This window comes from Hylaeus anthracinus, unplaced genomic scaffold (genome assembly GCF_026225885.1).
Source record: "Hylaeus anthracinus isolate JK02 unplaced genomic scaffold, UHH_iyHylAnth1.0_haploid 0, whole genome shotgun sequence".
NCBI classification, from domain to species: domain Eukaryota; kingdom Metazoa; phylum Arthropoda; class Insecta; order Hymenoptera; family Colletidae; genus Hylaeus; species Hylaeus anthracinus.
This window is the reverse complement of record NW_026533254.1, coordinates 4,711,925-4,726,685: the sequence shown is the minus strand read 5'-3', so window position 1 is coordinate 4,726,685 and position 14,761 is coordinate 4,711,925. Positions and strand designations below refer to the sequence as shown.

At 41.9% G+C, this 14,761-nt stretch overlaps 1 protein-coding gene across 12 annotated transcripts in view; it reads left to right on the top strand.

Annotated features, from left to right (window-relative positions):
* Positions 1 to 14,761, top strand: part of LOC128895859 (neurogenic protein mastermind-like) — a 216,438-nt gene continuing 201,677 nt past the window's right edge. For 2 of the 12 annotated variants that reach the window (XM_054158879.1, XM_054158812.1), the window contains exon 1: positions 1 to 2,310. In XM_054158879.1, the coding sequence (XP_054014854.1) occupies positions 1,840 to 2,310 (471 nt within the window). In that variant the 5' untranslated portion in view covers positions 1 to 1,839. The remainder of the gene's footprint in view (positions 2,311 to 14,761) is intronic. The other 10 variants (XM_054158895.1, XM_054158887.1, XM_054158870.1 and 7 more) reach the window with 9 other exon arrangements.

Sequence of the window (14,761 nt, the reverse complement as noted above, 5' to 3'; positions counted from 1 at the left end):
ATAATTATTATTCGTTATTCAAATAGAACTGATATCGATTAGTTCATTCTAGAGTTATTGATAATCATAGCTTGACCAATATATGAAGCAGATCCGGTGTAAATGGTTAAATGTACTTCGTAATCGCGATCAAGAAGACATAAAGTAGTACGGTTTTCGAAAATGGCGCCAACTCCGTTTAGTTGCCTGGATCACCGCCGGACGGCGCGGCAATGTTGCCGCCACTTGTATACGCGGAGTTTCCAGGCCCTGAACTTAGTCGCGCGCGGTGAACGTTCCGTCCTACCGTCGAATCTTCGCGCGCGTCCCGTCGAGAGTGACAGTTCGAAAATCTCTTTATCCGGAAGACGAATGCTACATTTCGAGGCGCGCGCATCATTACGCTGACACTGGAACGATGGAACGCGAACGATGCGGTCTTAGTTAAAGTGGCGTGTACAAATTACAAAGACGGAAAATATTGTGGCAACCTCTTGCGAAGCGCGTTCGCGTGGAGGACTAAACTGGCGGTGACTGGTCGCGTTGGAGCGACACGGACTTCACAGTATACCGTTCAGTCACGTGGCATTGGAAATAAAACGCGATGGAACAGTGTTTAACAGCGATAAATAGCGATGTCAACAACCGAACAGCGAAAATAGTGAAAAACAGTAAAGACTGAATTTGTGCGTGCCTGAGCGTGTGCGCGAAGTGTGACGAATTTTGTTTACGAGTCTCTCGCGCGTCGTTTTGTTTCTCGCGATTGATATCCGTCTCGAAACGAAAGTCACCGAGAGAGCGAGAGGGAGAGATAGAACTCCCGCGAACTGATTCCCTTGATTCGATCAACGGGCTATCGTACGCGATTGTGTTGTGGTGTGCGCGAAAGTACTGTGTACATTCAGCGTCGGATTAAGATTTTGTAAACACCTGGGTTACAGGTACTCGCGAGCATACACAGTGGCGTAAGTAGCAATTTTGGAGCAGTGTCGAACTTATGGCGGGGCTCTTTTAGAGGGAAGTTGATCCTTCCCTCTAAATCTCGTAGGTAGGTAAAAACAAAATAGTATCTCTTCATTCTTAAAGCACAATAATCAAAGAATATTGTTTTGGAGTAACGATATTATCGTACGAAATATTGGAGTAAATTTGAGTAAAGAACTCATGTTGAGTATTTATTTCACAACTTATGTTTAGGGAATCGCGTATAGCTAAAAATAATCAGAAAGTAACAGATACGTTTCTTGTTTGTTAACGAAGTCGGGGACCCGCGTGCTTCGCACGCGCTGCTCACCCTTAGTTACGCCACTAAGTGTATATATATGTATACACAGTAGAGCAGTGGTTCTTAACCTTCTTAACCTTTCGGCTCAGTTCAGAAGATTCTTAATCTTTCTGAACTCGCTGCACTGTTTAGAGCAAGGGTTCTCAACTCCTATGAGGAGTTTAAAACATAGAACTTTATTTCAGCATTCAGAAAAGAACAAGTTTTCATTTAAAAATCCCCGTAGGCCCCTTGGGAGCCCTTGAATTACGTCTCTTGAGCCGACCCTGTATGTACACAGAACGAACTCAATGAAAGTGGCGATCTTGAACTGATCGAGCAGCGGGTCGTTGCAGACATCGGTGATAAGGTGCAAGTGCAAGTGGACTATACGCACTGAGCGCGAAACGACATATTCCAAATGCGTCTTGACCGGAAGTTGAGGATCGTCGGATTGGCAGGGTGGCAGAGGATGCTCGGCTCGAGGGCAGCGGCAGGAGACGAGGTCGCAGCAGTAGCAGTAGCGCGCGTCAGGCGCTTCGGTAGCAGGGGTTCTCACTGAGCTGGCTTACCCTGCGGTGGATTTAGGGGGCTGTATGGAGGCCGGGGGGCTCCTGCCCCGCCAGCCCCCGCAAGGCCCCCCCGGCAACGCGCCTGGCTCGATATCGGTCTGCGTGGGCCAGGCTCCTAACGCCAATAACAATAGCAACGTTATCGGCCAATCGGCCGGGATTCACGATCTGAACGCGACCGGCCAGTTGAACGTAACCGGTCAACAACAGCTGCAGCTGCAGCAACAAATGGGTCAAGCACCTGGTATGGGTGAGGTACTCACCCACAAGAGGCAGGCGGTCGTCGATCGTCTCAGACGGAGGATCGAGAGTTATCGGCGTAGACAAACCGATTGCATACCGAGATTCGATCAGAGCTTCAACGGTCTCTGCGAGCAGAACATACAGGACACCCTCGTGCTCAAGCAACGTTTCCTCGAGAGCAAGGCGAAACGGCAAGCCAAGAAGACGGACAAGAAACAAAGCGACCCGATCGGACTCTCCAACGTTCACGTGGTGAGTCATTTATACATACTCTACTTGTGACTCTGGACCTTTCGTTCGCGCGGCTTCTGAGCGTAGGTGCTGCCGCCTTGCCGGTCGTCAACCTTCTCTCGCGAAATGCTCCTTATCGCCCTCTCTATTTCCCCGTGCGTATCATTACGTGTAAGCGATATTCTGTTTACGGGAAGATCGATGCTATCTTACGGATCTTGGCTCTTGCACACCGCCTCTCGAAATGATCGAGCAGAGCTTCAAACTGCTCCATTCGAGTAATAATTCCTTTGGCGAATATAATTTGAATGTTTGTCTATTCGCACATATTGAGGATTCGATCACTCAGGTACTATTTGAATTTTTCCTTACTCTAATTCAAGAATCCCTACGGTTTTCGAATACCATGTTTACCTACTCCGATACTAGTCGCATGTTTGACTACTTCGAAACCTCAAGAGCATCGACTTGTTGCAAGCAGATGAGGAATAACGATCGTAAAGCCGTCGAAATTTTGATACTTTCCAAGTGGCCCGATAACTCCATTGGAGTTCAGTAAAGGCCGTTCGCATTGAAAGCGATCCACAAACGATATTGTCGAGGGGTCACGCGATTGAGAACATCTAAAGTGTAGTTATATGTATAGCGAGTAAGCGGCACTCAGCAACTTGCCGGGTCAAGACTCTACTACACAGGTTTGGAATCGAAGCGCGGGCGTAATGAAATACCACGCTCTTTACACTCAACCAAGTTTCATTTACAAAGCAACAGGACGCTATCGTTACGCGTTCATGGCTTGCACCGAAATTTAACGCTTTGACCGTTCAAAAATATTTATGAATTCGATTTGAAACAATGAGATCTGTAATATTCCGTGCAAAATAGAGGCTTGACTTGTGACTTTGTCAAGCTAACCATCATTTTTATGTTTTTATTAAGATAATCGAAAATGGAGCGGTCAATAATGCGATAGTATAACGACAGTTGTACAAAAGACACCGTATTCGTGGATACGACTTATTCAAAAATATGAAAATGTATGCAGGAAACCTTGAAGAGAGAACAATAATCGGTTTCAGAAACGGCTATAAAAAGACCGGTTTTGAGAACTGCAATTCATTCTTTAAGATCTGGATCACGGGTTCTGCGACTCGGGTCTTTATTGAAGTCTCTGTGTTACGCTACAGCGTTTTTACGACATCCTTATGCAACCAACGCCATAGTTGCAAACAGTTTTTCATGATTTTGAGATTCTGTTCAAAACAATCTTCTAACGAACGATTGTTCAAGCTAATAAAATTATCGTGAACAGGAGGACGATATTATGTACGATATTTCGCTCACCGTTGCTTTTACGAGAATAATGCACACCGTAAAAGTTGTTGGGCATTAAATTTAGAAACTTTTTTGTTCTCCATCAATTTTCGATACAGTCAATAATAGCCGAGATATCAACCCTACCCTTCTTACTCACCCCTACGAGGGTTAAGTAGCAACAGAACCCTGTTTATTTGTGCTGCAGTAAGTTGAACGAATAACGTATGCCAGGAAGTGCTAAAAATAGCACTTGTACTGGAACAATATTTTTCATGCCGGTCAGCACCGAGTAGTTTCGTTTTTAAGACTTTTTAATAATTTATAAAAATAACAATTGTACTAGTAATTGATCCTTTCAGTAGTAAGTTGTATGAATTGTGTTGATAATATGGAATCAACATTGAAAGAGAGCACAAGGATATGGATTTTTCATTTATCGAGAATTACTTATTGCTCCAATTTTTATGAATGCTTGTTGAATACGTGCACAGCATAAATTATTCTCTTCACCAGTGTCTCTTTTCGGAAACGATGCAGAGGTGAGGTCGCGTGAATCGACTGTTAGGTGTATTATTATAATGTACGAAGTGATCTTCATCGTTGGAGCGTCGTTTGCAGAGAGTAGCCAATCTTCTATCTTTATTCCTGTCGTGTATCAATTGAAACAGGTGAATGCGCGTCGTCGGCGCGGAGGAGGTCGTCGTTAAGTCGTAGGCTCCTGCCTACGTCGGTTACCTGTAGGCGTTCGATTCGAGACGTCCCGTATTAACCTTGGATTTACGTCAATGCAGGGGCGTTCCACAGCTACGGTGTAACGTCATTGTCACGAACTTATACTCGATGCGTTTATTTCGACCTTCGTGAGCCTCGTTGACAACCTTTGCCGCAACGGGGTGTGAATTTCCTTTTCTTTTATTAGTCGCGTGCCGTACGGATACTCCTACGCGGAGATTAAAGCTGTGCAAGCAGCGGAACAAAAACCAACCCAGCTAGACTCGAACGTTCCAACTGCCGTGGATGAACTCGTTTATTTCTTATTGTTGTTCTCGTTCTCTTAACCCAGTAGCTGCCGTTGATACAAAAACGTACAACAATTTTTTGGCGGGAAACAATCATAGGTATTTACTTTAGAAGGTTTTCGATTTGTATATTTAATGTAAAGGCCCCAAACAGTATAGAATACATCTACCAGAAATGTAACGGTGTACAATTCATCGTTTTACTTGATGTTTAGAATGTAGTCGTATTAATAGTCGAGCACTCGATTGGATAAAGAGCTTTACTCGGCTTCAACTTCAAGTGTTCAGTTTGCTTCGATACAATCTGTTCTACTCAAACTCGAATCTCGAGTGTTCAGATATCCGCACGAAAATATCTTACTGAGTTTCAGCTTGGGGAAGCCTATTCGAATTTTTCCGACTATTTTCAGCCATCGTTACAGGAGTTAATTGAATTAATTTGTAAAAGGAATTTACTAAAATATAAAGAGGTGTAACGTAACGATCACTTCTAAACATAATTTTTATTTTCGAAGGGTTTTAACAAAAATTTTTCCCTCGATATTTATGACATACCCGTGGATAGTAAAATTAATTCGAACAGGTAGCACGTTTATAAAGGTCCGCAATATCCTATGCGCAAAGTGTATCTGAATATAGCTGGAAGGCTGTAAAAATAATGCATCGATGCGCTATTTGCAGAACCGATAAGCGATAAATGTATATCTCCCCGCTTACGTTCGTCGCTCGTCGCCGAGTACTTCTTTATCCGCGTGGAAAATTCATTTCTTATGACGCTCTTAACTAAACGCTCGTGATTTCCTCTTCCCTTGTGCATTTATAATCGCTGTAATCGAACCAACATAAATTAAATTTAGCTGCTTTATTTATTTTATCAGCGATTTTTTATCATCGAATGTTGAAATACGCTTTATTGATCCTACGAGAAATGGTACACACGTTTTCAAAATACTAAAAATAAAAATATAGGAAAATATGCCGTAGAAAATAGTTTCATGTAATTTTATAATGTTAAATAATAAGTTAGATATTTCACCCTTTGCGTTCCTATGTCGAGTGAGACACGACAAAATTGTATTGAAATCAGAAAATTTGGACTGCAAAGGGTTAATATGATCGTATTCGGCTAGACGTCTTGTATATAATTATATATACATATGACACATAGCAGCTTGTATGTATATAAGTTGTATATACTCGAGGTTAAGGCGATTATAGTGAATGTGATTTATTTATGACTAGTTGAATAACCTGTACTCCGCAAGGGATTATAATTTGTAACCAGTTGTAAAAGAATGTTGCTAAACTTCTCTTGTTTTATTGATAGCAGGTCATTGCAAAATATATCGCACTCAATTTTAGTAAATAAGTTTAGATATCATTCGAAAGACTTTGCATGTCGAGGAAAAGGCGACGTTAAAAGTGATTTTAAGGGGTTACACCACTTTGGCCGCTTCAAAGAATCGCATTTTTTTTTTTTTTGCTTAACACTTATCTACCGGGCTATTTAGAAACAGTCTTCAGTTAAAAAAAGAATTTAGCATATGCCAATCTAGGCTGACAATAATTCCTCCATATTGTTACTAGGTACATTGAAACCCAAGTCTGTTTCCAAAAACTGAACATTGTAAATAGACAATCATCAACAGAGTAAATAAATTCGAATAGCTAAATACTGCTCCCGGTAAATAAAGTGTTAAAATTCTCTCTCTGTATATAAAAATGATATGCCGTTAGTTAGGAATCGATATCGATAAGGGCAGTTTTGAGCTCTAGGTGTGCATCAGCGCGATAAAGTTCTCGCGCATGGCGTAAGAGAGGATTTGCATCACTTTTCTGCGTTATCACTCTCATAGCGAAATATTTGTGACTTTTTGATTATATTAATATTTATATTCTGTATGCAGTTTTAAGTGCTGCAAGTGTAGATTACATTCGTATGTTCTACTTTGGAACGATGCTATTTTTAAAAAAATGTATATTTTTAAAAACGGCTAACCATGTTAGTAGCTTTTAGTCCAAGGAAACTAATTAATTTCATTTCATTGTTCTAACTTGGATCTGGTTTGAGTTATCGTGCTCACCGCAAAACCATTTATTTTTCACGAAACGAGAATGCCTCCTTAGAATCGTCGACTATACGAGATATTTCGCTCATGGTATCGCGTAACGTTCGAACAAGAAATGACGACGACACGCGTGAAAGCTGAAACACGGTTGTACGCGTGCGCCTTAATTAAATGGCAGTTGTCGCGTTAAACGTGAAAGTGAACTATTATTTATAGTGATATGAATAACGGAGTTGCCCGTGCGACCACGTGAATTTCTGTGAAATATTTCGTGTACGCTCGTACGCGTGTTCAGGCTGTCTCAGTAATTGGAGCACGATTGGGAAGGGGTGATTTTTTGTACAAAAACGTTTATCTCGATGGTTGAAAATAGACGATAGAATACTCTACCTTTTTCAGTCTAAATTCAGTGGAAAGGTCTACTGATCGCGTCACGCGACACTCTGTATGCGCTCGTCATCGAGCGCCACTGATAATATGCCTTGACGTAGATTATAGTGGTCTCGGTGTTATCAGGTCCCCGCGTTCACGATTTTCAGCAGAAATTAATCATCGTTTTATCACTGGCTTACCATTGCGCAGTCGTGTTCGGTTCTTGGCCACTTCTCTCCCATTAATATCCATCGCCAGCTTTCATCGAATGCGTACTCCTGATCTCCTATCGAAATCGCTTCATCTATTAATAACGTTCCAAAAGTCATCTTTTCTTTCTCGGAGCAGAATACTCCAAACGCACGAAACGAGTGATTTGTAAACTTCCACCACAATAATTGTACCTTGCACCAAGATAATAACAGATTCAACAGAAAGAGTAAATTTATTTCAAGATATGGCCATACCTGTTGCGTCTCTCATATTTGTAATTTCTACCGGATTTACTAGTTCTTTCGAAACAGGAATGCGCAGGTTGTTCCACACTAGGTTGTACAACTGAAAAGGAAGAGCTGTTGCTTTGAAATTTTTCAATTTGCTTTTCTATGCAAAGTTACCTATACCTATCGCATTCAACAGATGGTTGTTCATTCAACGAATTCTCTGCCATTCATGCGCTCGGAGTGGTTTCTGCCACTTAAATTATTTCAATTCACAATTTTTGCGTAGTCAACTTTTTTTTTGCGTTTCATTCAGCATCGTGTGCGATATACTCGAAATATGATTTATAAAATTCGGATGGAACAATCGTGGCAATTCAGACTATTATATCTGTAAGAATTATTATCATAAAAATAGTCGTAGCACTCCAGTTAAAATTTGTAATCACTCTTGACCTATGGTAATTGTGATTTAGGAAATTTTTAATTCCCTAAATCACACTAGATGGATTACAAGGTTGCGTCAGACTGTTCGATGACTTAGGTGAAGATAAAGGCGCATAGTCTGGAGGAAAACTGAGAAGGATGTAATAGATCCGCCAATAACGATACGCACTCGCCATTCCGCTGGCATTCACGCACACACACGTGGCTCGACGCCGTGTACACATTGCCTGATTACATAGCTACGTGGTAGTTGTTTCAGTCATTCATAATCATAGCGAAGCTGGTGTTCACTACGAACAATGAGGAGCATGAGCGGCTCATACTCGTAGACCACAACGCGGGGAAAGCTGTGGGAATCGCGATTTCCGTTGGGAAGTCGACTGCGGTGAACCAGATTCTTCTCGAGGTCTACTCTGGTCCTTTTCAGTATTTGGTTTCTGTTCCCTGTCACATGTTCCCGATTAAACCGACGAATTTGGTCACTGAGTTCGTTGCACTCTTGCGCGTAATTAATGCATTTACATATTGAATTAATTGACTAGGCTAATTGGAACTTCGTGTGGGAGAGCTGTATACACAGTGTCCTTGGAAAACCAGGTCCAAAGAAGCTTCAAATCGTACACTTTTCGTGTAAAAATGGACGTGACTCACATTCTTAGCCATTGTGCATATTTTTTTATCATAAGATGCGAAAGATTGGTTTCGAGGAAATCAATTTAAAAAATATTTGGGTTACGCGTGCGCTTGACTGATAAGTCTCGACCCGTGGGATATCTCTATGTCCCTATCGTGTTCCTATACAGTTAATTGCGATAATATAGCATTACTGATTGTAGATATTGTTACTTCCTCGTATTGTGTACACTTTGACGTGATAGACTTTTACAGGGAATTTTAACGAAATGTACGAGAGCTCCGAATTTGTTATTTGACTAGTCGTTAATAATTACATCTATAATACACCCAAAATAATACTTTCATCCGGGAGGACAAAATTCGTGAATTATTTCCAGCAAAGTGACGCATATTCGGCGGATTGGCGAGACATTAAGAAAGAGGCACCAGGCAACTAATTAATTCTCTAATCCGGTCGACCGTATCGTTCCTCTTCGTGTTTACGTCTTTCAGACCATTTTGTCGTTATTTGTCTGCGTTCATCCTTATTCGAGCTCGACTAGCGACAAGGATGACACGTGTCAGAGCGCGCGTCTCGTGGAATAAGTTTGGGCTGGATTGCTGCTGCGCGACAGCGGTGCTCAATCCGCGCCTGTCATCGCTCCATTCCCAAAGAGAGATCTCGTCTTCAGAGCCGGTAACGCGAGAAGGATTCGAGGTTATTTGTTCGCGTTCATTCTTATCCGACGCAACCTCGGGAGTGACTCACTTGCTGAATGTTGAACGCCGAGACTGACGGGATCAGTCGCAGTGGTACTCGATCCACGCAGCACAGAGTGAAAACGTAGGATCACTTTTTCTTGGTCTTCTTCTTGCTAGAATTCAACTCGTCTTCCTTGTCGATAGTGTTTCTTAAATTGAAGCACACTCCAAATGCTTTGCATACATACTTGTCTGTTGAAAAAAATCTTTACACATATTAGTGAAAGCAATTTTCGAGTCTCAAAGAGATATTCAACTCGTCTTCGCTCCTTGTCGATAGTACTTTCCAAATTGGAGCACACTTCAAATGCTTTGGACGCATACTTGTCTCTTGAAAAAAAATCGTTACAGATATTAGTGAAGACAATTTTAAAACCTCAAAAAGATATCACTCAGCAATGAATTAAAAAAGAACCTAACGTAATGATATTAAGACATAGAGTCTGAAAAATTGTCTTCCCTTAATTTAAATAATACCCTGATTTTTATATGATATTCGAACGTTAAAATTCGTGTGTTGAAATGATCTATACGAATATCATAAAATCCGAATCCTATCGTGGATTCAATGACTGTTAATAGTAATGCAATCACCACGGAGTGAAAATAAGGAGTGATTCTTGACCGCGCGGGCTCCTCTTCGTTCGTAACCAATCAAGAAGCCAACATTCGTCACAGTGTTGTCATTACAGTGGCTCGACAAGTCTTATTACAATCTATTAGTACAACGCCCACTGACAATTTAAACCGTCGTATCGACCGTCTGTGTCCCCTCTTCTTTCGCGTCTGTAAAATCAAACCGCGAATATCGACCTTCTTTAATGAACTTATTTGGTGTATCTTTTCGGCCCCCTGGATGAGCCAGTAGCCACAAAGCACGCCGAGGCTTGACCTTTCGCACTCGAGATAGTTTCAAGGATATCTTGTGTTCGACTCCTACCTCGTACACGTTACGCGGTTCGGAGTTGTTTCAGAGATACACCGAACGCGATTGTTGAACGAACAAATTCCCAGCGGTGTATCCAAACGTATCTGTGCCTCGAGCAAATTAAATCTCGCGTTAAAATAAAATTAATTTACATGAACTGGTCCATTTTCAAAGATAAACAAAGTTGTTTTCCTATAGCATCCACACCTAATTCGCAATTCATTTAAAAGATAAAGGTATACATCGTTTTCGGTTGATAGTGAGTCTTCTTCGATCATTTCCGATGGAAATTTATTTATTGGCAGCGAAAACTGCGGAATATGGGGAAAGTTTGATCGAGTTTCAATTGCGTTTTACATTTCAAAAAGGAGCCGCGCACTTTCATTGGTGGAGGACGTAATCTTTCATGGATATACAAGTTATTCAACATGTTACCTCAAGGGGTACTCGAAACATTTTTTCAAATTTATTTCTATATTTCTTGAAAGAAAATTTGTTGCAAAAGTAAATAGCAAAGCATCTGGGTGGCAATATTAATTATATACAAATAAAATAAAAATCGGCCATTAAAAGATAAATTCGAAAGGTGTTACGAGTTTTCTACAAAGAAATTGGACCAAAAGTGAAACCTTCTGGCAATGATTCGTTGGTTTTCCATGCTTCCAAGAGAACGATCGATTCCGTTCCCCGGAGAATGACTTTAAAACGAGTCCCATGCCCTCCGTACATCGGTGTGACGGGCAACAATGAAGAAGAAACAGTAGAAGCGGGAGGTAAAGAGTGAAGAAGGAGGCCAGTCTGGATTCTGTTCCACCTACGAGCACGTCTGGTCGTGACCGAAGCACCTCCGCCAAATAGGTCTGCTCACCTTGGACGACAAGTTGACAGGATACCAAGAGAAAAGGCAGAAGGATACTGGACCACAGGAGGGAGTAGAGGTTGACGCGTCTTTCTATGTGCATGATTTGCATCACGTGTCACGCACCAGGTTCGCCGATTGGCCAGATCGGACAGTGGTTCTCATGTTCACGATAACGTCCTGCTTTGTGGAACCCAGCATCACGTTTAGAAATCAACCACGATTCTATGGAGCTTTCACACCTGTCCTGTTGATCGATTATGCTAGGATAGATATCTTTTGCATCTTGATCGAGTTACACTTGCAGTTACAGTTACACTGTTACAAAATTGAATCGTCATGCATTTTATTTATTCCTCCAACCTTCGAATGAATGAGACCAGCCGTCTGTTGGTAAGCGTTACAGTTACTTAAAAACGCTTTGGCTCCAATTGGTTTCGGAGCAGGCCTGTCGTCGGCCACGATTATGTTTCCCCGTACGGCGACTGAATCGCAACAATATCCGCGGGAGCTCCAAGTGTTATCTTCGTGAAATGCAGATTGCCTTGTGTTCGATTCGCAGAATCTCAAGGCTGCATCAGCCGGCGTGATGCCCGCGCGAGCCGTTTCGACCTATACGCGCGTTGTAATGCTGTCATAACGGTACGAGGGGAAAATAATTTCACGACACGACGACTCGTTATCGCCGCCACGAAAAGAGCGTAAACAGACGCCGTGGAAATTAACTCGGCTCACACGAGTCGAACGCGACATCGGCGCCTTCGGTGCTCCATCTCGAAGAATGGTAGCGCTCCAAAATTGAATCAATCGAGTAACGCTAGAATACTAATAATAGAAAATTATTAAAAATGCAAAGCATACAAAGAGAAGAGACTATATAAAATTAAAGAACATTTTTGCAGAATGGGGTTAAGTTTTCTATAACTACACACTTTCGCCACGTTTTAGCAATCGTGTTCATCTCTGTGCAAAGCGAAAGTATGTTGGCATGTTTACGAAGTAACGCGAACATGTGTTTGCGATTTTTGCAAGTTCGGTGCGCGCAACGAGGGGGGAAGAGAGAAAAAATATGAAACCGTATCGTCGCGTTTTCGAGTAAAGTGGCAAGAATACACCGAGGCGGCGATATATGTAACGGTCCTTCTCGGAATTCCGAAGGGTTGGAATTTGCCATGTCCTGGGCCACCCAAGGAGCTTTACCCGGGTACGCCACGTCCCGAACGAGTTGCGCGTTTAAATCGTTGCGTGGCTCTCCGGCCCGATTATGTTTACGAGCCGTTCACCAGTGCATTCATAATAAACTTTATCGACGAGTCCGTCATAAACGAGGGGGGGACTTGGTGCTAACGCAATACCAAAGATACAATGTAACGATTCGTTGCGCTATGTCTTTAATTGAACGCACGAAACCGTATACTTCCCGTTAGCGGCTGCTCGAGGTACTTTCACGGTCGCGAAACGATGAGATTACAAGTATTAGGTTGTTCAGAAAGTTCGTGCCAATTTTTAAGAAAAATTCAAAGATACATTTGAATATCAATATATATTTATTGAATTACATGCCATTTTGTTCAACAACCTTTTCACATTTTAGGAGATTTATAGATGTTATTTGTTTTCAACTATTCCGATATATTCAGACCTGTACCACCTACCAAAAATCGACGTGGATTTTCCAGACAACTCAATATATTACAATACATCTTGCCCCTCAAACATACGTCTGCAAATAAATAATTAGTTAACCACTTAATGTTCACTTTTCGATGATGAAATATATAGTACTTAGATTCTATTGTATATCAATTATTTAGGTTAAACACATATTAATTGCAGGCATTAAATTATATTAAGAAAAATATCTGAAAGAGATCTGAAGAGATTATATTCGACGATCACGAATCTCGTCGAAACCCTTCGCAAATTCCATCGTGTTATTCATAATAGGTGTAAATCGGCGCTAGCTTCTAAAAGATTTAGGGTCGTCTGGCCAGACTGGAACACATCCCGAGGCCCCCGGCCATCGGACGTTTATATGATCTTGAAAAGTCGCCAGGACTCTCCTCCTCCTTTCGCCTGTAGATTTCGGCCTATCGGTTCCCGCGACCAAGCCTTGCCAACAAAAGCCCCGAAATGCACCCACCGTTCCAGGAATCGTCCGTCTCTCCAGTCGTAGCCGTTTCACGATCCCAATAAACGCTCGGCGTGTCTGAAATCCGTGTCCGTCGCCACAGTGGGTCAGAATTCATTCGTGGCGCTCCGAAAATAATTGATTCGTTTCGACGATGGCTAGGAATACGATAAGCAATTTTTTTCGATTGTACATCGTTGATTTCTGCATGGTGCACGTAACACCCATTTGCTTTTAAGAATTGAGTTGACAATAACTTACAAGATGATTATCAGATGTATGTATCGTGAACTTTCTACACTCTTTTCACAAGAGATAGGCGATGTAAATAATTGTCGGACGCATTGCCCTAAATTTTACGACACATCAGCGTCCACCATGGACATGGGTGAAGAAGCATACGTGGGTGAGGGTCCTGATACCGATTCGTGCGTTTTCGAGGCGTCGACTCGCCTGCGATTGACCTTCGCCAGACGTGAACTCGGTCCCAATCTCTTAGTCCACCATATAATAAACACGGGAATTCATCTTCCGACAAGAAGACCGGGCGTTTCGACCAAGGACGACTAATCGACAGAGGTTGAGTTGCGTATCTCAAAAGTTCGCGATAGCGAGATCAGCTGAGACGTTTCGGGATTCTAGTTAGCGCGAAAGACGGTTCGGTTTGTTGAGATTATGTAAACGAGATTCAATGATCTCGATACGTCCACGCGGCTGATAGATGGTCTTTTATTTATTGGTAATTGATTAATTATGTATATAGTGGGTGCAATGAGCAGTATTCCTAGCTTGAAAGCTAGCGTTATATTTCTCGGTTCTCGTTAGTATGTTAGGTTTATACGTTCGTGTAAATAAATGATTTGCTTGTTAACACACGGTCTGATTGTAATATCTCTCTCATCGCTCTTCTAAACAAACCCCTCTTGAGATATATTTACTCCGCGTTTAAGGGCGCTATCTAGTACGCGGTCCTCCGATACTTTTCCCAACACTGCCTTCTCGTCGACTTTATTTGTTTATTCATTTAGCTAAAGAGTGAAAATACTTCACCTTCGAGAAAAATATGCCATTTCCCAGTTTTTGCCTGAACAGAATTTAAGAGATAAAGCAAATCAGATACATCTACTCGATAGATACTATCACAACAAAATGAGAATGTAGCAATCGCAAATAATCGTAAAGCATTGACAAAGTAATCATTGCCCTCTCATCATCCACCCTCTCTTTGCTCCGTATCCCAAACGATTAAAGGATCGAATTACTCTGCGTCAGATTTATCGGTTTCCATTGCCATGTGAAAATAAACAGGGTAGGTTTATCCTCGGCGGTTCTTTCTCGCGTAATAAACGTCAGGAAATAATGGAAACCCGACGCTCCGATTCTGAAAGAGGAACAAACGATCTGTGACGCGTAACCCTCTTGAACGCCGTCTTCTACCCAAGATACGAAGAGTGGTGCGTTTTCTCGTTGCTTCTTTCGTGTATCGCGGAGCCTGCTTGTAGCCTCGCTTCGA